Source organism: Mugil cephalus, chromosome 7 (genome assembly GCF_022458985.1).
Source record: "Mugil cephalus isolate CIBA_MC_2020 chromosome 7, CIBA_Mcephalus_1.1, whole genome shotgun sequence".
In the NCBI taxonomy this organism is placed as follows: domain Eukaryota; kingdom Metazoa; phylum Chordata; class Actinopteri; order Mugiliformes; family Mugilidae; genus Mugil; species Mugil cephalus.
Window position 1 is genome coordinate 21,618,358 of NC_061776.1, and position 22,038 is coordinate 21,640,395.

The 22,038-nt window shown below is 41.6% G+C and overlaps 1 protein-coding gene across 5 annotated transcripts in view; it reads left to right on the plus strand.

The window, feature by feature from the left end:
* Nucleotides 1-1,440: 1,440 nt before the first annotated feature.
* Nucleotides 1,441-22,038, plus strand: part of LOC125011353 (cAMP-specific 3',5'-cyclic phosphodiesterase 4B-like) — a 46,056-nt gene continuing 25,458 nt past the window's right edge. Inside the window, exons 1-5 of one of the 5 annotated variants that reach the window (XM_047590526.1) lie at nt 1,441-1,559; nt 4,591-4,660; nt 7,414-7,475; nt 13,332-13,477; nt 16,727-16,974. In XM_047590526.1, the coding sequence (XP_047446482.1) occupies nt 13,436-13,477; nt 16,727-16,974 (290 nt within the window). In that variant the 5' untranslated portion in view covers nt 1,441-1,559; nt 4,591-4,660; nt 7,414-7,475; nt 13,332-13,435. Of the gene's footprint in view, nt 1,560-4,590; nt 4,661-7,413; nt 7,476-8,535; nt 8,553-13,331; nt 13,478-16,726; nt 16,975-17,876; nt 18,239-20,755; nt 21,002-22,038 lie in introns of those variants that run through there. The other 4 variants (XM_047590527.1, XM_047590529.1, XM_047590530.1 and 1 more) reach the window with 4 other exon arrangements.

The window sequence follows — 22,038 nt, forward strand, 5'->3', positions numbered from 1 at the left end:
ATTCTCTGCCGAGTTCAATTGAAGAAATAACGGGCTGGCAAAGGAAGACTGCTTGCAAAAAGATGGTATTATGAAATTTTAGATGCCATTAAAAAATGCCGCATAAAAGCAGCAGAAACACTAAGACTGGTCAGAGTTGAAGAGAGACTGGGAGCTTTTCTTGCTGTCAGACTCCCTACTGGTTGCAAACAGCGGGCGTACTGGTGATGAGGGATGTTAAGAGGACGAACACAGCCAACTACAGCTGTGTGCAACAGTGCCGTAGGGTGGCACTTGTGCCCACCGAGGTACCCAGCAGAGGATTTCCAGGCCAAATCCAGACTTGTGACCCCGTACGTGCAAGATGATGTCCATCAGAAGAGCATTTAACGTGGCTGCGGATCAAGACAAGCCATCTGTCAACTACATATTTTATGAGGATTAATCAGCCCTCAATATAACATTTGGTAAGACTGATTCTGAAAGAGGAACCCACTTCCCTCTTCGTACACCAGTGGCACTGATGCAAATCAGCATGTTTGCATGTCTACATACCGCATGCATGTAAATCATCTCTTCTTACAGCATCAACACCTTGCTGGGCTACAAGTTTCCACCGAGGGACAGAAGAAACTGCTACAAAGTGATACAGTCACACTGCATTTATACTCACATAATATGTGCGAATGATAGACAAGGAGGAGAAGAAGAAAATATGAAAGGAGAGATGAAGAAGAAAAGGGCCCAGGGATACCCATTCATCTCTTTTCCAGGACAGCTGTTGCCTGGCAACGACCAAGGCATCAAGATTATTCTAAAACATATGGCCTTGAACGCAGCACACAGTTAAGAACGAACTAAGACAGGCAAGCAGCACCTATACTGTGTAAAAAAAAATATATGCTGTATACTTCGACACGGCAACAACACAGTGGGATGAGATAGAATTGAGTTATGCATCACTACAACACATTCCAGTGCTGCATGGGGTAACTCAAAGAGAGGGCAATGTTGTAAACTGTATTAGTCATGTGTGGACGGCTGAATGCTGCTTCTATCTTGTCTACAATAACAAACTACAATTTGTATCCGTCTTTATAAGGGGAATGACTGCATTGTTTACAACGCAATGTGTAGGAGTACAGTCCAAAACGTAACGTTAATAATAACTTTTTTTAATAGTAGCTTGAGACAATGGCAACCTTCCGTGTAGCAGTAAACATGTTTACTGTTTTATCGCCCTAAACACATCAGGGAGTCCGTGAAAGAGACAAAGCCAGGGGGGCTACAGCCTCATTAAACGTAGACACGAATCCATACCCTGCCCTGGCTGGAAATCAAATGGATGATGGCGCGCGCGCAGGCGGTGCTGGACAGAGGGCGCGCGCGCTGGCACGCCATTGGTACACGGAAGGATTCGCGTGGCCGGAGTTGAAGCCAATCGATGCGCTCGCGGGATCGTGGAGGGGGACGAGCGCGAACGGCATAAATGGAACCTGATAAAAAGGGGGGCGCGTGCCTTCGAAGTGCCACAGAAGAACGGGAGACTGGAGAGAGCGGACACAGCCCGGCACCTGGCGGTAAGAGTGAGGCTGCATTTAACCGTCCTGTGATGGATACAACCTTCCTCGGCTGCCTGCAGGGAAAAAATGGCACGTTTTAATGCTTCTATAGGCTTTGTCGACATGTCTGCGTTGTGTAGTCGTAATGTTTGTGGCCCGTTGCCAACATTAGCCCGCGCGACATTTTTGAAGTTTTTTTGCAACGTATCCGTCCCAAGTATTACTCCTAAGTGTTGAGGAATGTAGTTTGAGAAAACGCCCTTTCAGGTTGCTCGGGCATCCGGTTTCATACATTTGAGCTATTGAGAAGCTATTTTCGTGGAAACACAATCGGCACTCAAATATCTTGAGATGCACTGAAATGTCTTTTGATTCGGTCGTATCAGGTTCCTGTCTCTGTGTGGGCACTGCTCCTTATCGCTATACCAGGATCTCGCGTTGTTGGCATCTCTCATCCTATTGACTGTTTAGTTTTGTCCGGTTTGATTGACTTTTACTAACAAGTAGCGAAGCTTTTCGCAGATCCCGCATAAATGTGTGTAAGGTCAAGCGAGGTAAGCACAGTCAGTAAGTGATTTCTCTTATTGCAGTGGAGGAGCTTTAAATACAGAGAAGCGAGTTAAATGTATTTGAGTTTGTGACAGTGGAGACGGAGATGTGTAAATGGTGTAAATGGTGTGACTGAAAAATCTGGGCAAACCCATGACGTAAGGGCTCTGACGGCTGTTTTGATATTTAAATTACACCTATGCCATTAAACAGTCAGTAAGTAGCAGAAATGACATTTGGGACAAATAAAGTTAACCGTGACTGGTAGCACTATTGAGGCTTCTTAGTTTTACAATGGCAGATAAATCAAGATAATACTCATGTAGGGATATATGGCAATAACAAGGCTCAATACTGACATTTCCAAGTGATTGCAGGAACAGCAATTAGAGAGGGCGGTAAGAGTTTTTTTTATTCATCATCTCCCTTTTAGTGACCTTTAGTGCTGAAGCTTTAAAACTTAGAATTAAGCCGCCACTGTTTGTCAGCTTATAATCCGTCATTTCACATCTACGTGAACAAGCATGTATGATGTGGGGTGATGTATGGTGTTCCACTGTCGCAATACTCCTTCAGCAGCACAACAGCAGCCATTGTTTGGTGCATAAGAGCACACTGGAAAAACTAACGCGAAAACATGTGCAGAAGTCAAACAGAGTAAACTGAGCTGCGCGTTTGCAGCTGACCAGTGGATGCTACTTTGAGTATAGAAGCGATAATGAATGCATTGTCATTGAACAGTCATTCTGTCATCTTATCTTCAGGAAGCATTTGTTTGAAACAGCTGAGAGAGCTGTTGATTCAACTGTTTTCACTACGGAAGCTGTGGTTTGTAGCATACCAAATTTTATTGTGTTGTATTGCCACATTTTATATTATTTCGACAATCCCATTTGAGTCAGTGGGGTAGGCTAAATGACAGAACTCGTAAGGTATCCTTCCTGACGCTGTGCCAACATAAACTGAAGATTAGAGCGGTCGTGAAGGACGATTTAGTGCAGGTCTGTTATGTTGGAATGTATTTGTATTCACTAATGTATCTAATGACGTGAGTGTAGTTTCTGAAAGCAGAAAATAAACAGAACTTCTATGAAATTCTTAAAAGCTTGTTATTGGATGTAAATGTGTCCTTTGTTTTTGCCACTTAATTTACTTAATTAGTTTTAGCTTTTACATTTTTCCTTATCTGAGCATGTTTGCATGTTTTATTTCAGCTGAAAGCTGCGGTTGTGTAATAACATAGTTTGTTTGAATACCTTTCTAATCAAGTTTAACACTTCATCACTGGAGTGTGATGTTTGTCTCTCTCATTAATCACTTTTAAGTGCACTGTTTTTCCATCCCACACAATCTCACTGAAAGGCCATATTATTTTTATTATTATTATTATTATTATTAGACTTTTAAAACTCGGCTGCATTTCCCTTTAAGCCCAAAGAATTTGTGTCGTCTCCCTGGTCATGAGGTATGAACTCAACGGGCCGCTATGCCTTTATTCTCGGTCAATGCTGAAACAACAGCGCGCATACGTCCGTCCGTTAGTTAAAAGGGCTTCCAGACTGATGACTCACTGACTGGCTGCTGGTGATGTGGTTACTATACTGCCTTTTCTGTCGCTGAACATTGGTGTTTCGCTCCCAGCTGATGAATGCACGTCGTGTCTGCGCAAAGCATTTTGTGCTTCAGACTGACTGAGTGATTGTGATCCCGGGAACTGTAGTAAAAATCCAGCTGACCGCGGATACTGAAAGCTTTGTGTGCAAATGTTTGTGTGTGTTGAACTGATCTGTGATTATAGTGGTAGTCGTTCAAATGTTAACTAATGCAGAGAGGTCAAATGCCACCTATTTTACACGTGTCTGTGTTTCTACACATTTAAAGTTACTTTTCACAACTAGTAGCCCATATTCTATAAGGAACACAACAGGAAATCTTTCTTGAGCCATTAGTCTGTAGTGCAGACAGATGATGACTTGTACAGACTCTGTACAACTCATCATCTGTACAACTCATCTGTGTGTGAGAGATGACACTGGACTTATTGTTAGTCAACATTTTGCACATGATTGTTTGGTTGTGAATTAATTTCATTTCACTGGAATTTCTTTCTTAATATTCAATTATTTTATTATTCCTGTATATATTGTGTATATAGAGTTTTGTTTTGCTATTTATTTTTTATTGTTTATTTTATTTTTTTTCTCATGTTTTATGTTTGTTTTATGCTGAGTGCCTGCACATGGCTGCTGCAAGAGTGAAACTTCCCAGTTTGGGAATACACAGTATGAACATCTCTCTGTGTCTTTTCATGCTTGTCAGAAAGAAAGTATGGTTCCACCAGAATACTGTGATATTGTTAGGGGGTCTTGTTCCTCCTCAAAAATATCGTGTAGTTCCGAATGGCAAAAGTATCACACTGAGTCAGTACTTTTTGTACTTACAAATATTGTGCTGTGCGATTTGATCTGTAACTATAATCAGTACGTTGCCTGTTTTTCAGTTTCACAATCTGCTGATGCGAATTCCCGCTTCCTCCTTTCACCACTGCCAGCAAGAGAGCTTCTTCATCTGTGAGTATTCATTTTCATTGTCTGAGTGGAGGCTCCTCCCGTGTAAGCTGTATTGCTGATCAAGCGCTGTAGCATATTTATTCACTGGTTTTCCGAAAGCAGCGATCGGTTTTCAGTGTATCGTAGAGCTGTTGGTCCACAACACAGTGGCCTTTAAGGTTCACTGTATGAGACATTTTTTCATGGAATTTGCGCCACTTCAATGTTGTTGGATTGCATTTACAGTAGTGTGTGATGTCTTTTTTGCAATCAAGCCGTGCCTGGTTTTCTTTTCCAATCATTTTAATTGATTCCAGTGCAGATCCAGGCATTTTAAAAATAGTCGGATCAGACTGAGCATGTGGCCAAACCCAGTCTTTTATATTTGTTATGTTGCTGCCCCAAACTTATACCAGATTTGATGTTTTTTAAAGCATCTTACTGGCTGGGCCTCTGCCTTTAAGGGAATCAATCATGTGTGTAACATATATGTGACTGTGCTGTTTGAATGTGTGTGTACATAGGGCAGTGTTTTTCAGTTCCGGTCCTCGGGACCCACTGCCCTGCATGTTTTTGATGTTTCCCACCTTTAACACACCTGATTCAACTGAATGGCTCCTTATCAGGCCACTGCAGAGCTCCATGACGAGCTTTGTTTTATGTAAGCCAGTGTGCTAATCTGCTGTGTTAGTCTGTGAAGGACAAATAAAGGTCCGGGTTCACAAAAATCTTTAGTCCCAAAGTTAGTTACCGAAAATAACCTAGGCTAAAAAAAGGAAGCTACTTGGGTACGGAGCTGTGGATCTGGGATTGTAGCATATGGACAGACAATGCGTTTTAGTAGTACTGTGAAACATCTACAGAAAATACTCGTGAGTGAAGTCCCTATCATCTTCCGGAAACTGTGATCGAACCTTTTCCCACAATCTTATGACATTTTATGGACTCACTATTTAATTGAATAATCCTAAAGTATAGGTACTGGCGTAGATACCAGTGGAAAACGGCATGCGTGCATGTTGTGGGTCATGAACTTGAGTAGTAGTTCCACAGCGTGATATAGCCACCCTGTGTGAAGGAGGTGGTGGATCATATTGATTTGTTGACTTCAGCATGAAGAGCATCTCCAAGGAGCACAGGTCAAAGCTGCACAGTGATTCACGTCTGCCTAAGATGCCATCTGAAGGATCTGCAGTTAGTGCCTGTTGACTTGGACGTTGCCAATTGACGACACTCGGTCGCTCCCCAAATTCTGCAGCCATTGCCAAGCCTTCTGTTTCCACTGTACTTTCCAAGGCGTTTGTTATTTTTAATCCGAGTAGCTGAAACTGAAACCACCAAATTTGGTCGAGTGAATAGATACTTGATGAGGCACTGACACCAGCAGCTCTTAAATGATTATACCATAATGGATATTAAATAGGACGACTTGAATATGAGGGGGTAATTAGTGTATGTGTGAGTGGGTGTTTTCATCCACTGAATGACACTCCCGCTTAATTATTGGTCTTTTTCAGCAACTCCGATCAAAAGATGACACATCCAGAGTTACAGCTGCCATGTGTCCAGACCCGCCAATTATTTCTTTCTTTTTGTCTGAAAATGCATAATAAGTCTCATTCGTAATTCAGCAGTGCAGCACTAAAAGCTTGTGCTGAATTAAATCCCCTTTCATCTCAATGTAAAGCCCCTCAGAATAAATTATTGCTTTTTTTTTGTTGTTGTCGTTGTTATTTTTCAGTTAAATTTTAAAGCAATTAAGGCCTCCGTCTGCCATCTCAGTTCCTGTGTCGGATTGATGGCCTGACTTTCTCTTCACATGACGAGTGATGATGATATTTGCTGTGACAGCAGAACAATGGTAAAATGGGCAGCAGGCTCAGAGGGCCCGGCCTCTGCCTTTCCATGTTCGTACAGTAGGGCAGTGGGTTCCCTGCATGTGGCCTCCACAGTGACGTCATCTTTCATCTGCCACAAATCGCTGTGTTGTTTCGCTCCCTCCTCAACAAACTCCTCTCAGTCTTCGCTCATCTGAAAAGCTCATTTCTGCTGGAATCTGCTTTCACACTCTATGCAAATACAAAAAGCTGCCACTGTGTCAAAGTCTTCTGTTGACAAGTGCAGATTGTATTTTTTACTTGTGGAGGGTCGTCTTTGATTGGTTGTCCACTTATACCACCTTCCATGCGGTGTTTACTAAATCAGTTGAAGATGACTTTGGTAGTAGTAGCTTTGCAACACCCGCATTGTGCCTCAAATGGCCATTCAAAGTTGTAGACTTTTTTTTTTTTAAGTCCTTCTTAGTCAGAAAGCATAAGGACACCTGCATGAGGTCCAGCAGCTGCTTTGTGTTTTGGACATGCCCACACAAACAGTGTGGGAGGAATGGATAAGATTAGAAAGATAACAGAGTGTGCACTCAAAACTCACTGCAACCTTAAAGCAAGGGCTTTTCCTGCAGAGCTCAACCTGACATATTCATAAAAGAATTAACCAACTAACCCCACGCTGAATGTGCCTGGTAAATATGGGTTTGCATCACACTGAGCGTACAGAGCGTACTCTAGTGGTCACGGAGGTGTTTTTACTGCTGTATGCGGGATTCTGTGATTATCACACATACTTATTAATGAAGTTTATACGCTTCTCGCTCTGCGGTACAGTAGTGTTCCTCAAATGTGAGCAAAAAAACATGTACTTGTCGAAGTTTACTTACTTTTCATATGCATTCAGTTTGTAATCTGTAGCTTCAATTTATGTGTTTCCAACCACAGTCACAAGATTGTCCAGGAGTGAAGCAGTGCAGTTGCAGATGTGAATTGCATTCTGAGCAACGGTAAGTTGGTGTGTATCCTCCCGACTATTGCTCTAGTATTTGTTCCTTCAATTGCTACATCTAAAATAAAATAAAAAAGTCTTAACTGGAGACTTGGCAGTTAACTTTTTAACCTCATGATCAAAAGGCAGCTCATCTAGTTTCTTATTTTTTGTCTCCTTTTTCTGCTGTTTGCTCGTCTGAACCTTCAGCAACACTCCTGATAAAAACAAATAAACGAAATGCGTTCGTCAATGTAATACGTAACATGCAATCAGTAAATTGATTTAAATACAGATGCTATATGGTAAAACATTGTGTATTTATAAACTGCCTTTCTACCTATTGGCATTCAAGGGTTTAACACAGTCACAACGACACATCTAATAACTCGTTCACACGTTCACACAACAGTGAATGTTGCAACAGCGCCAAACACTGGAGGCAACTCGGGTTCAGCGTCTTGGTCAAGGACACTCCAGCATGTGTTCCATGCACTGGAGAACCGCTAATCCTCTGGTTCATGGTCAACTCTGCTCTAATGACTGAGCCACAGCTGTCTCTAATATATGGGAAGATATTTTTGCCTTAAAATGTAATTATGAGAGTACGCATGAGCTGAATTTCAGTTTGGTGAAGCAGTCCTTTCAACCGGTTATTATCAGTGTCAGAGGTAAAAAAAAAGATTATATCTTAGACAACTTTCCGAGGTGATAAAACACAAAATCTCTTGTTTTTGATCGGTTAAGTTAAGCTCGGTGTCAGAAAATGACCCCATGGCTCTACTAAGAGGATTTTACTTTGCAGAGGAGATTGGCAACAACTCTTATGCAACAAATAAACAAACTGTCATGTGTGAACATTCAAGTTGTTGTTTTTGAGATCTGAATAAAGTGGGCGTGGTAGTGTTTGCGTGGATAAAATGTGGGTGGACAGAACAATCAAACGAGATCTGCTGCTGTTCTGTCAACAGCTGTCGTGTTGTCAAGTGATGAGAGCTACTTCTCCATTTAGCACTCGCGGTATGTGTTGTTCGGTGGGTATTTCAAGGCTCGTGGAGAGAAGAGATTAATTCTTCACTGAATGGATCAAAGTTAGGTGAGTTGAGTCTTTTTCTAAGTTGAGTCTAAGTACAACATTTTTGTTATGAAAGGTTCATTCATTGAACAGTAAAGGCAACCTCTCTGGGTGTTAATGAGTGACCACTGTAAAGTTAATTCCTCATAGCTATGGTACACAGATGACTCTGAAACCTCTGAGATGCACACTTCCACACTGGATTTCTTTGTTTTGACACCACAAAAGGTAGCTCTGTGTGGGCGTCCAGCTGTTTTAAATTGACGGCAGTCACTGACTTTCTCTACACAACTCTCCATTGTGAGCAGACGCCATGTGACATTGATTGACTGATAGACAATCAGGCTTTCTCACTGCCACTGGTAATGCACCCTTTCTGAGGGCAAACTGAAGACACTGGTTCGTCGTCACCGTTCTGAGTTTCCCTTTTACAATGAGTGCTAATATTATCATGTTGTTGCAAGACAATACAAATATACTCAGCAGCTGTTTATCAATCAAATGTTTATACCAGTGGCAGGTAGAGAAATGATCTGAGCAGGACTTATATTGATTCACTGTGATAGACGGTGTCTTAACAGATTCAAAGAGGACCGGAGTGAGTGGGGTCAGCGGGATGCTTGAATGGGTTGAATGTGAAATTGGAAAAAAATATTCAGGGGTGGAAGAACCCTGGACAAAGACTCAGAGTAGGTACAAATCCCAGGAAAATCGATATATTGCAATTCTCTACCTTAGTTTTACCAAAAGTGCTTCACAGTGTTTTACCCACTGCAGCGGGTCATTGGGAACAGCTGTTTATGCATTTAGGCAGGCATCAAACCACCAACCATGTGACTAGTGGAAAACCAGGTTCCTGTAACGTGAGAGGAAAGAGGAAGCAAAGAAAAAACAGAGCTTGGTGAGCTGTCAGCTGACATTTTTGCAAGGGAGACATGGTCGTGTTCCTTAAACCTAAATTACAACAATCTGCAAATTCTTTTATCCATTAACTGGTGTTAATTAAGTGCTGTGATTTCACAACACAACAAACAACAACACATTTACTGTGATGCATAATGTAAATTATTATATATTTTTTAAACTGGATTTAGAAAATCCTTGAGTCACTGAAGTGATAAAAGCAGTGTTGTCAGTTCTGTCATTGGCTGATAGAGTTCAGTTTGGCTCTATGGAAGAAATCATCTTAAAGCCAAGAGTGTCCGTTAGTTTTACACTGTACTTGACTTATAGTTTAATCACAGCTCTTTTAGTGGGTTTTGTCCCTGGCTGCACTGGTGATATACACTTAACTGAATAATCCTTTGGTCTTGCTTCAAAAGCCAAGCCCACTCATTACAATCAGCATCTCAAGTGATGACTCGTGACCAGGCATTCTGTTACCAGCTTCACATCAACAAGCAATTATTAGTCGAGGTTCAGACAGCCACCAGGGGGATGACGTAATGCCGGGGCTGCAAAGATGAGAGGTCACTTGAAGTGTTTTTCCCTAGTAGGTGGAGACTGCAGTGCAGATTTAAGTCAGTGTCTTCTTCGCACTGATCCTCTTTCTTATGAGTGCTCTCTTGGGTTTTACATTTAAATGCTCAAGTATCAAAGTCTCAGTGTGTCTCACTGATGCAATAACCTAGCCTAGAAGTAAGTGATTAATCAGTATGTGCTTCTTGAATTCCCAATAAGTCGTCTCTTATAGGTTCACAAGTCTCCTAACCTCCCATTACAAAAAGCAGCACAGCTTCTCAGTTACTGAACCTTGTGGGCATGTTGTACACCAAGCGAGGCCTGAGGACACACTGACCTTTCTGGACATTCCTTTTGAATATTTGCTCTAATACGTTCTTGACTTTAAAACTAAGATACAGTTTCTTGCACATCATGATTTGGCATAACCTTTCTATATAATACTTTCGATATATATATTCTATATAAAATGCTATGCAGAGTATAAGTTAACCCAGCACAGTTGTCATAAATGGGGAAATTAACTATAGTACTTTTTGTTACCAGGATGAAAACATGTTTATTTCCCCAGTTGAAGTGGACTTTAACATGGCTGTCTATGGGGATTGACTCTCTTCATCTGAGGAACCCCTCCTGTATTGGCATAATCTTTTACCCCCAATTTGATACACGCTTTTACCTGCTAAGCAGCAAGCAGCATTACTGGAGGCAAGTTAGTGCTGCCGTTAGGATTTAGCTCAAAGCACTTCTCTGTCTCACATCTTCACAGTCTTGTTAAAACATCCATATTTAGAGTGTTTTTTTGATCATATCAAGTATCATTTGGTTTATTATTTTTTATTTTTGTCGATATAATTAAATAATGTGTTGCACATTTTTATTATATGCATATTTTGAAGACGGCAAGTGCCAAGGTACATAAATGAAACAGCTACTTAGACTGATACTATGTTATTTCTTTATCCAAACTAAAATTGTCTAATCTACCCAGTTTTGATCTCTCATGTGGTTCCAGAAAAAAAAAAAAGTACCCCCACTGCTTAGGGCTGTTTTTAATTCAATGAGCTGAAAAATGTTCAAGTTTCTGAAAAATATGACTAAGATTAAAGTCTTGGAGTTGGCTCATTGTACAGTCATACGTTTCTATTTACAGTTTTTTTTGCTCACAGTACCTCTTTTGAGATGGTACTTCCCACTAAATGTGATACAGTATATTCAGATATAACACTGAGGCTTCAGGCTTTTAAGAAGCACCTTAACCATCTTTATTCTTTGGCTTTCAATAGCATCCGATCACCCTGGGTGTTAATAGCTTTCCATTTCTTAAAACATTGTGAAGCACTGTGGTGCAAATGCTCTTTGCTTTTAAGGTGCTATAAATACATAAATTTGACTTGCATTAGAGAAGTGCCAATAAAAAGCCTTGATTGTCCAAACAAAACTGTGATCTCTGACATACAGGTCTTTAGGAATAATGTACTCTCATCACAAGAATCACAGTAACAGTAGAAACATTAGTAGCATTGTGTGGTTAGGTTTGAAGTATATCTAAGGAAACCCTTAATCATCTTGCATCTGAAAGAAGTTTGCCTCCAAGTGTGTTGATATATTTCTCCTTCTAGTTGTTATTCAAAGCAAATCATAATGATGGTGAAGTTTACACCTTTATCTGTAGACACCGTTTCAAAGCGCATCTAATCTTTTCTTGTTCAGATATGTAAAAAGCGATCCGTTTCCACGGAAACAATCTATTTCACTTTACACGAAGAAGAGTAAAGAATTTAAGAAGCCTACGATACACATATCTATGCTCCCTCATACATTATGGAGAACCTGATGAGATTTGAACCAGCTGGCAATCAAGAGTACTTTTTTTTTTTTTTTTTTTTTGAAAGTTGAACTTAAGTTGTTTGCATCAGAGAAATTATCCTTGCGTGCCACTTGGCAGCAGCCGAGGAGCACCGTCAGCAGTCTCCCTCACGAACCCTTGCGCTGACTTTAATGCAAGGACACAGCGCCTGCCAAATAGGGGGTAATGTGCGTGGAGCACAGCGGGGATCAATGTGACATGGAAAGTATTGATTTGTGTCTGTCACATAGATTAGTCACTCATGTCTGCCTCGTGGTGATTTTCCGCCAGCTGTGGTCCGTCTATAATGAGATGAGTGCGGAGTCCGTGCATTCGGGGTGGACTGACGGATGGGTCTGGACACAAAGACCTTCAGGCGCATACACCATGCACTCTCTCTCAAATACCTCTGTCATCATGGAAAAGAGTGTATATCGTGGTATACAACATGGTATATGCCAGAGTTCAGTTGCTTTTATTTCAATTATCTGTTTGTTTTTCTGGATTGGTGCCCCGTGCTAGAAGGTCTATTATAAGATATAGATTTGTCACGTTGCAACATAACATTTGTAAACTAGCCATTAAAACAAAATACAATTGAGAGTTAGTGTTATTAGTTTTACAGGTATCTATAATCACAGACCAAAGTTTGACCAAATTGACATTTTGACCGGTGACCATCTGTCATCCTGTCGGTCTGCACAGCGATCCATCCTGTAACTGGCAAAGATATATCAGTAAAATCAAGGGATGTCACAATCGTAGGAAGCAGAAACGTCTGGACATCAGCAGTCGAGACATTGCTCGACTGACGACATTGTTCTCATTAACGCAATCTTTCGGGGAAGAATCGTGATCCACAGTCTGGACCACCATGCTCCCCACGGATCTAGATGAACTCAAGTGATTAGGTGTATTGTTTCCTGCGTTCAAAGCCTGTCACTGCCACCAAAGCCTATCGGCTGGCCTCGCAAATCTGGCTTAGTTGCAGAAGTTCTTACTGGAAGCGGTGATTCATGTGTCTGCTGCTTTGGCACCTCTTTCAGGATGTCGGAAAGCTCGTTAGTAATCTTCATTCTCGGTGCCGTCTTGTGTTTACAAGCCTTTCGCTCAGTTCGTGTGAACTGAAGAAAGCCTGGGTATTGCTGTTATTTATTTGTTATGCAGTGACTCATTCAGTACCACAATGCCAGCTAGCCCACCCAGATACACATGACAATTTCAGAACAAATACTGAGAAGGTTATTTTCTGCTTTTAAGGTCCATTTCATCTCATTTTACTACAACGTGATTGTCTGCTTGATCAAACCCACATTGTAGGAAGAACACAAAGCAATTACTGCTGTGAATTATGCATCATACAACATTCACAGTGCAGTCATTTGAAAAACAAGCTTGACAGCTGTAGACAGCCAACCTACGTGAGACTTTGGAATTGTTTCTTTAACATTTTGCTCGCCTCCACTCCCCTCTCTGTTACCCATGTGCAGGCATACTGGTGAAGCTGCCCAGAGCAGGATAAGCAGGGACGAGCAGCGTTTTCCAAAAGAGGACCTGACACGGAGCAAGAGAGCCCGGCTGAGTCTCTCTCGAGATGAAGAAAAGCAGGAGTGCACAGGGGGTTGCACCAGGCGATGTAAGTGCTGATTTATCCAACCATCCATCTGTTCAACTGTGAATCCATCCGTGTGTTCGTTGCCCTTCAACTCATGATTTCCCTTCATCCGAAATCCCACATCTCACCTTAAAGTTCCAGCGTCTGCACACTTGCTGTCAATTTTACGACGTTTGCCTTCCCGCTGCCTCCTCACACGTAAAGGCACGGTGAGCTGTAGCGGGAAAACACACCGGCAGAAAGGTGCAGTGTGTCTGTGCGGTGGTCAGTGACTCATAAACAGATGACTGTACTGTACACAACAGAGCGATATCCGGCAGGACACTCTGCAGAGAGGGACGTGGTGTGTGTGTGTGCGTTCATGGACTGTGTCACGTGTGTGCACGAGGGAGTTTGGAAGATAAAAGAGTTGAGGATTGTTTAGTTTAGACGGAGGGAAGGAGGCTGAGTGGGAAGAGGATGAAAGGTGTTAAACGACGTTCGCACATTTAGGGCTTAGATGGAATCGAAACACGGATAAGAGGACGAAGGACAGATATCTGACAGAGAGGCCCATCTGTTTTTCCTCTATGTCACTGGTGTTTATGGCTGGGAAGACTGGCCAGATCACTCACTTTGACATTGTCCAACCGGAGCTCAGAGGCCAAGCCTGATCCTGGCTGGTGATGGTTTTCCTGCTGTGTGCTGGCCTCCATCGCCCTCTAGCCCAGAAACTCATAACAGGCTAGTGATTGAAAATAAATGATAATGAAACCATATGTGAAACTTCTCTAATGCTATGGAGTTTATAATTTGTAACAATGCAATGTAGAATCAGTCACCAGTGACATGGATGCTTAAATGGGGAGTTTTACTTCGATTCCGGCAGCAAAAGAAAAGAAAATACATTACAGAAGATCATTCTGCTGTGGCAAAAGCTTCAGTTTATTTCTTAAGGTGTCCTTGTCTGTCTCCCACAGTACAGAGTGAACAGATATCTGCAGTCTCACACTATTCACTTCCCTCGACTGTCTATCTCCCACCTTTCCTTTACATTCTACGCCATTTCAATAATTAAAGCAGATACTTTTTTCCCTTTTGGCTGAAAGATTCAATAATTCATTCTCCTATTGGAGATTCACTCCTGAAGGTGTCTCATTTAAAATCACATTCTTCAAAAAAGGCTCGTTGGAAGCATCCCAGAGAACACCCGAGTTGTTTAGGCTGTGCGGCCAAGAAGGAAGATCCTTTCATCTTCGTGGAGAAAACACCCACTCCACCTCTGTTTGACCCTGTAGCCACACTACATCCTTTTGAGACTCATTGTTTTATCTTTCATCGCAGTTCTTTTCCTTTTATGAACACGTTCTGCTGATATCATAGGTCCTGGTTTCTAAATTTACTTATGCTCTGAGATTGAATTTGTCAACATCGTTATCCAACTCCTGGCTTTTATGCATTCAGAATGCCCGTCTTATTTCCTCTTCCCAGTGCCATCTGGACCGTGGACAAGAGTTCGACGAAGAACTAGAGTTACATACAGATGTCAGATGCGTACAATAACCAGTTGGTAAATAATCTGGCAGTGAATCAGCAATAGCACTGAGGCTTATTGACCAGAGACTATTAAGATCTCTGCAGATATAACTCATTCGACAGGAGCGATTGTGTAAGTGGAAAAAGAGTTTGGTTTTTAATTTTCACCCTTTTCCCTGGTACGGGCCGAAGGTGTCTTTAAAAGACAGGGACACTAAATCAGACAAATTGCTTTTCCTAGAAAGAGCAGTAGAGTCAGCAGAGCCTGAAAGGACTGGCGTCTCCGTCCGCGGTTTCTTTCTCTAATCATACATTGTGTTCATTCTATCACTCAGAAACTCTCAGCACTAAGTCTTTACTCTCACCCACTTTGACTGGAAAGAGGAGATGGGAAGACGTAATCTGTCTGTTGACTTCTTCACCTCTAATGCTTCCATCACCCAGTGACATCGGTCTGATACGTCCTTACTGCAGTAAAGAAGAAATATGAGTGGGAGTAGATTACAGTGGCTTTTTTTAGAAGTACATATACATACATACATAAATCCTACAGGATGTGACATTTCCTGCTGATTCATTAGAACCTGGCTGCGCTGGAACAATTCACTGACAAAAACTAATTATCTGCAACAGTTACGGTAATTATTTTGAGATGAACGAATTGAATTCCGTTCTTAGTTGTTAATGATTTACTTGTGTTTATGATTAATGTGTTTTTGACAGTTAGTCTGAACTGATTTCCTTTTTTCTTTTTAGACCAAAGGAACTATAGATTTCTTTCAGTACTGAAAATGACTGTTAATTGCAGATGTAGTCCTCATACTCTGGTCAATGTAACAGTAGACGTGTTAGTATTGGTGTGTGTGTTGTCTGCAACACAGAAACGTTTAGAAACAGATTAGAAACAATGTCCTCATTGCACCGTTTGCCCACTAGAGAGCACTAATAAGTTTATTGTGGACAGTAAATTTGTTCCACAATTTTGTGCAACATTTTTTAACTCACTGTTAGTCCGAATGACATTATGTCAGTCATGCTTGGTTTGGTTTAAGAGTAATCGTTGGCGAATGCTGTTTGAGACAGAATTAGTGGGTGACTGTGTGCAGGCTCGGTCTGGTTAAAGAGTGATGAGCTGCGAGGTCAAACTGCAGCTTCACTCATTCTAGATTCCACACTTTCTCAGCTGCTGTCAGATCCTTTCATTCTCACTCATCTTCTCTTTTGCGTCTTCTGCACCACACACACGCACGAAGGAGGCCAATAATTCCTCACTTTCCTCAGCCACATTCTAGGAATACCTCATCATCATCATCATGTCTCCATTTCTCCCTTGTTGATTTTCAACCTTTCGACGTTTCATTTCCTCTTGGACGCAGTAAACATAAAGTGGAGGGTGATGTATGAAGAATGGGCTCTGGCAGCCCACTTCTGTTTCCTCCGTGCTCTGGCTGTTTTACAACCCGCCGCTCCGGTGAAGCACTCTGGGCTCCTTCCTGGAACCTTCACACTGACGGCGACACATTAAACCGGCAATTTACATTCAGCACAGCTTCATAAAAATGTCAATTGGCAGCTCAAGTGTCAAGGGGCTGAAATACTTATTTTTTTTCGGTGAAATGAAGACGATAAACACAGACGCATAGCTAATGCACAGTACATGTTTCTTTAATATGACCTTTTTACTCTTGTTTCCTTCACGGTGATTCTTGTCCCTAGAATATATTTTCTAATGCTTCACTTCCCCTTGTCTGTCAGGAGAATAAGGAGCCTCCTGGGGGACAATTTTCTGCAAGCAACACCCTCGGGGTGGAGGTGTGCAAAGTCCACAGGCGCTTTTCTGGCAACCTGCAGCTGCCTCCGTTGTCATGGCGACAGGCGGAAAAGGAGCGGGACAGGGCCAGGCCGCTCACGCCAGAGGAAGATCCCGTGACCCGAATGAGACCCACCAGTCTGCCCATCGTGTCTCTGCCGCGCATCGACATCACACAGGCCGACCCTGACAGGTGAGGAACAACAAAGCAGCGTCTGTGATCCCGGTAGTATTTAATTTTTGGTAGAGGAGCACCGCTGGCACGTTGGTTCATCTTTAATGTAGCTCTCATTTTGTTTAGCTTTTATTTAGTTTCAGTGTTTTCGATAGAAGCATTTTTCAGAACAGCTTGTGTTTTGGTTAACAGTTTGTTCTCCCCTCTGGATCCGACAATAGATTTGCAAATTAGCAGCAATGTTGGTCTTTGTGTTTTGATTTCAGCTCATAACAGTTTTAGTTGTTTCTTACAGTGATAATATAACCGTGCCCTCTTGGAAGACACACACATTTTGCTCATTTTGAAGGTATCAGATGGAACGAAAATAATTGGTAGTAGTATACTAATTAGTATACTACTAAAACTATTAGTGTTATTTTTGGTTTTTAGCTCTGAGGCACAATACAGCAGCTTCTTCCAATCCTTGCATTAATGCAGGAAATATGTAGAAGAGCACATTATTTTTAGGGTGGTGACCCTTTTACATTACTGATAGATGTCATAGATCCTTTGTGTTTTTTACTTTTAACCTCAGCCGGTAATATTAAGCATGGTCGTCGTGGCTTCTCTTCACAGATGTGTTGTCCGTTGACTCTCATTCATCTGCTGCTGTCTTCTCCGGAGTACACTCATACTGTGCCCTACTACTTTTTAAAGCCGTTGCATTCATGTGGAACAAAGGTCAAGAGCTGGAAAACTTTGCTCTGTTTATTGCGTGACACTGCACACAGTCCATAACTATTTGTGTTATTTTCCAGAAGAATTATTGAGTAGCCAATCTCCTTGTAGATGACGTTGCAGTCTATTTTGATTTGCATTATAAATACCGCAGCGGGGATACGTGCAAGATCGATCCAATTAATCTCCAGCTCAGTCGTATTCCTTTGAGTATATGAGCAAGTAGTTTCGTACAATATCATGAGTGAAGTTTCGTGGAAGGAGAGATATTGTCTTCATCGTGGTGGTTTTTTTTTCATTCAATAACTGCTTATTCTGAATGAGGCTGTGATCGGTTTGTGGGAGGCTGTGGTAATTTCAAGGCTGTAGTTTGGAAGTATCGTCACTGACCGTCGTCAGACACGCTAATGGAAGCCTGTGGAGTGTTCGAGTTCGATCCAGCAGACAGCTGCAGTGCTGCCGATCAGAATGTCTCACCGCACAGGTCACCAAGATGCTTCCGCAAGCAGGTGATGAACAAACGGCTTCCCCGATACAGACGCTTCACCGTAGCCAACGCATGGTAAGGATTTCACGGTCCATTCGGAGGAGTTGCTAGACCGAACATAATCGTGTGTAGTTTTCTGCTTCGTTGTCAACTGAATTTATTGGTTGTTCTTAAAAAGCCACAGCAGATGTAGCAGTGATTCAGGGTTGACGTAGACACTTTTTTGATTTCAGGTTCTTAAAAACATCCTTCGTCCTCAGTGACTTAAATCACAGATGAGTCATTTGTCAAACTGACTCATTGGTTTGGCAAAATGCTGAAAATTACACAAAAGCAGTCAGAGGATATAAACAAGAAACTGTCCGCTACATGTTATAACCTGAAAGTCATTTCTATTTGTATACCACCTAATGAGTTAGTCTGTTTGTAATACAAGACACAGGTGGAAAAATGTTTAAACCAAACGGATCTATTAGGAGAAATGTGTGAGATATCTCACAGGAGCTATGATCCACGAAGCGACGCAGAGAGACGAGAGCTGCGCCTGTTGCAGTTTTTCATGTGTTGAAATGTTCAGATGATGAAATACACTCTTGGAACATTATTTCATCATCTGAGTTCTGTTGTCGAAACATCGAAAAGTACAAGCTGAAAGCAGAGCAGAGCATTAATAGGAGCTTTTCCTTCCGAGTTGCACATGAATAATCACGTCTTATGATTGTTTGATTTCTTTTTCAGGTCACGTTTTATTCTCTGCATTATTCTTTGGAGGGTGTTCACTTCGACTTGGACTGACTGGTTTTAAAAGTAATACTTCACGGCGTGAAGGAAATGTTGAATCCGTCCTCTCGCCGCCACACGTTTGTTGAAACTGGATAACCTGTGTTATCTTAGAACCATTTCCCGATGCTGCAAATAGCTTCTTGTGACATTAGGAAGGCACTCAACTTTCTCTTGTCTTCAAGCGCTCCATCACTTTGGTTCAGGTCAATTCACTGTGGAGGAAAGTTTATGATGGTTGGCCCTCCTTGGTCTTTGTCCGTCTCTTTGGTTGCTGCAGTATGAATCCTTTTTCGTGAAGAGGAATAGCATGTTTCTGTAGAACGGAGTGATTTTTCTCCTTGGTCAGAGTGGAGTTGATTGGGTGCAGGCCTCCATCTCCAGAGTAGCAGAACACCCTCGACTGGAATTTTGTCCTGTCACCATGTTTCACCGTGGGGTTAATACACTGTGCTTTCATTCTCTCGCCTGTCCGTCTCTTTAGATACGCCCATTTGTTACTGCTACAAAACACCAAGTGTCTGGTTTTATTTCCCCTCCTAAGAAGTGGATTAGAGATGCCACTCATCCTCTGAGACGCTACTGATTTAGTGACTCTGCTAGGCAGTCTGCTTCTGACAAGGTTTTAGCTAATCCAGTTATCTGTGGCACATTTGCTTTTCTATCTCTCAGTGAGCAAAGCTTGAATTATTGATCTTTAGATGTTGTGGCCACTTTTGATCTGACTGCTTTGGGTACTGATCCAGCCTCCACGAAGCATTTTAGAGTGACTAGCCATCATCCCAGCAATGATTCGGGACATAGAAAGTCCCTGTTTGCAACGATAATCTGACGTCTGACGCGTTCATTTTGTTCTGATTTCCTGACAATCACAATTTGACCTAGTAAGAAAAGCTCTTCTTGAAACTTGAGGTAAATTATTTTAACATGTAAGCAATGGCTGCAAGATCATTTATTTGAGCAATGTAACATGGCCAGTGCTACAAAATTTGGTACAGTCCAGCTGATCTCCAAATGGAGCGGAAACCTTCTGATTAAGTCCCACTTACATACAAAGCCTGTTTGTCTCTTCCTCCATTTCCAGTCAGATAATAATAAAAGCCTCTGGTTCTTCTCATTCTTCCAAATGCCTCCTGAGCTCGTCTAAATCACATACTGAATGTAAACACTGACAAAGCGTGTGATTAACTGTCTGATTGTGCTAATAATACACCTGTCAAAACTACTATCTGGACAGTACTACACACTGTAACGTGTTTCATCACAGTTGGACATTTTGTAAGAAAAGTTCTATGATAATTACATTTTTTTTTTTGTAAATGTAGCTTCACAGCACGTTTCACAGCTGGTTATGCCATTAACAAGTTCACCCTTTTCACTGTACTGTACATGAGGTGTGATATTCACCCTTACTTTATGTTCTTGTTTGTCACACTATTTAAATGAATAGAGGAAAGTATCATTTTAAAGGTACCTCAAGAAAAAGCTAAAATTATTTCTGTCCTCATCTATATTTTCTAATGAGATGTGGTGTAACCTGAAAAAACCAGAGTCAAGGTGAAAGTCCATGAAATGAGAGTAATGTATAATGTAAACTCCAGCGTATGCACATAGTGATAAATGATAAATCTGGATTTTTGACTTTAATTCTCACCATTTCACTCAAGTAAACTCTCGTCCATATGCTTTCACGGGACACCATAGATGCCAAGTGAAGGCGGGGCGAGATGGTGAAACACACCGACTAATCTGCGGTGTTTTAATAAAGAGGGAAACTGGACAGGCGATCAGATAAACAGTCTGTTCCCTGCTCCAGCCCGGATCTGTCTGTTAGCGTCCGCCAAGGCTTTGTTGCTCCAGCACGTGGGCTGTTACTGGATAGAAAGGGGGTTTGTCTGTGTGTGTAGGAACCGAGCGCTCGCAGTATATTCTGTTGCTCGATGAGCAGGGAGGAGGTGGAAGGGAGAGAAGAATGTTACGGAGGTCCCCAAGGTGCAGAGTCGGGCACTTTGACTTCAGCGAGGAAGTTGTCAGCAATGCACACCTCTCAGCTCCCAGGTGACTTTTATCTTCTTTGTAATGTTTTTTTTTTTTTGTTTTGTTTAGTTTTTTTGTGCAGGAAAATCTTTTGACTGCTTATTTCAGTATTTTGACTCTTTCTGTTTTTTCTTTGCACGTCCGTATATAAGAATTATTACATTCTTTATATATATGAATTGTAATCTGACCAAGAGAGACTGATTTCTAGCTTTCATGCATTAGGCTGAAAGACTCACATTTTATCATGGTCTAAAGAACATGTGTGTATGCATACGGTGGTTTCCTGCCTATGTCAGATTAAGAGATTAGATGGCTGTAGGTAAAGTATGATGTTCATGTTGTGTGAAGATAGGATTTGAATGACGCAGAGCACGACACAGATGACGTCAATAGTCCTGCGTGTGTGTAATTAGAATTTGCCCATTAATCTGAGCTTCTCTGGCAGAGGTGTTTTAGTGGGATATGTGCTTAGTTAATCCCACACGGAGCAGAAATGACAGAGTTGGGTAAATTTGTGGTGAACAGACACTTTTCTACTTTAAGTGGGTGCAAACATAACATGTGTTTTAATGTGGCTTTTTTTGCGTGTTAATATAATTGTAGGTTTACGCAGGAGTCGGTGAGCCATATTCATGAATGTGGCATCTGCTATTCCTGCTGGGCATTGACAGTTTGACTTTTGACCTCTAAACTCTGGTCCATCTGACCCGATCATCTGGTTACGCAATAGCTCGTCGCTTCCTCCTGCGCCCACTCCACGGTGACAGACAGATTATGTGCGTCTGTGCATCTGTGGAGGTTTTCTTTGTGGCATCAAAAATTCACCTTATCTCATGATGAACTCGCCGTATTCCTGGAGTGAACAAACCTTTGAGCACGTCTTCCACTGCTAAGACTGCTTTCACTACGTATTGTTCATGTTTTCTTGTTCTTGCCTTTATTCTTTTTTATTCCTCTTTACATGTAGTGGTTATTGTTTTAAGCCCAATACATTTTATATACTGGCAGTAAGTTGTACAATATTTTCATGTGTTTTTCTTTTAAATGCATTTATC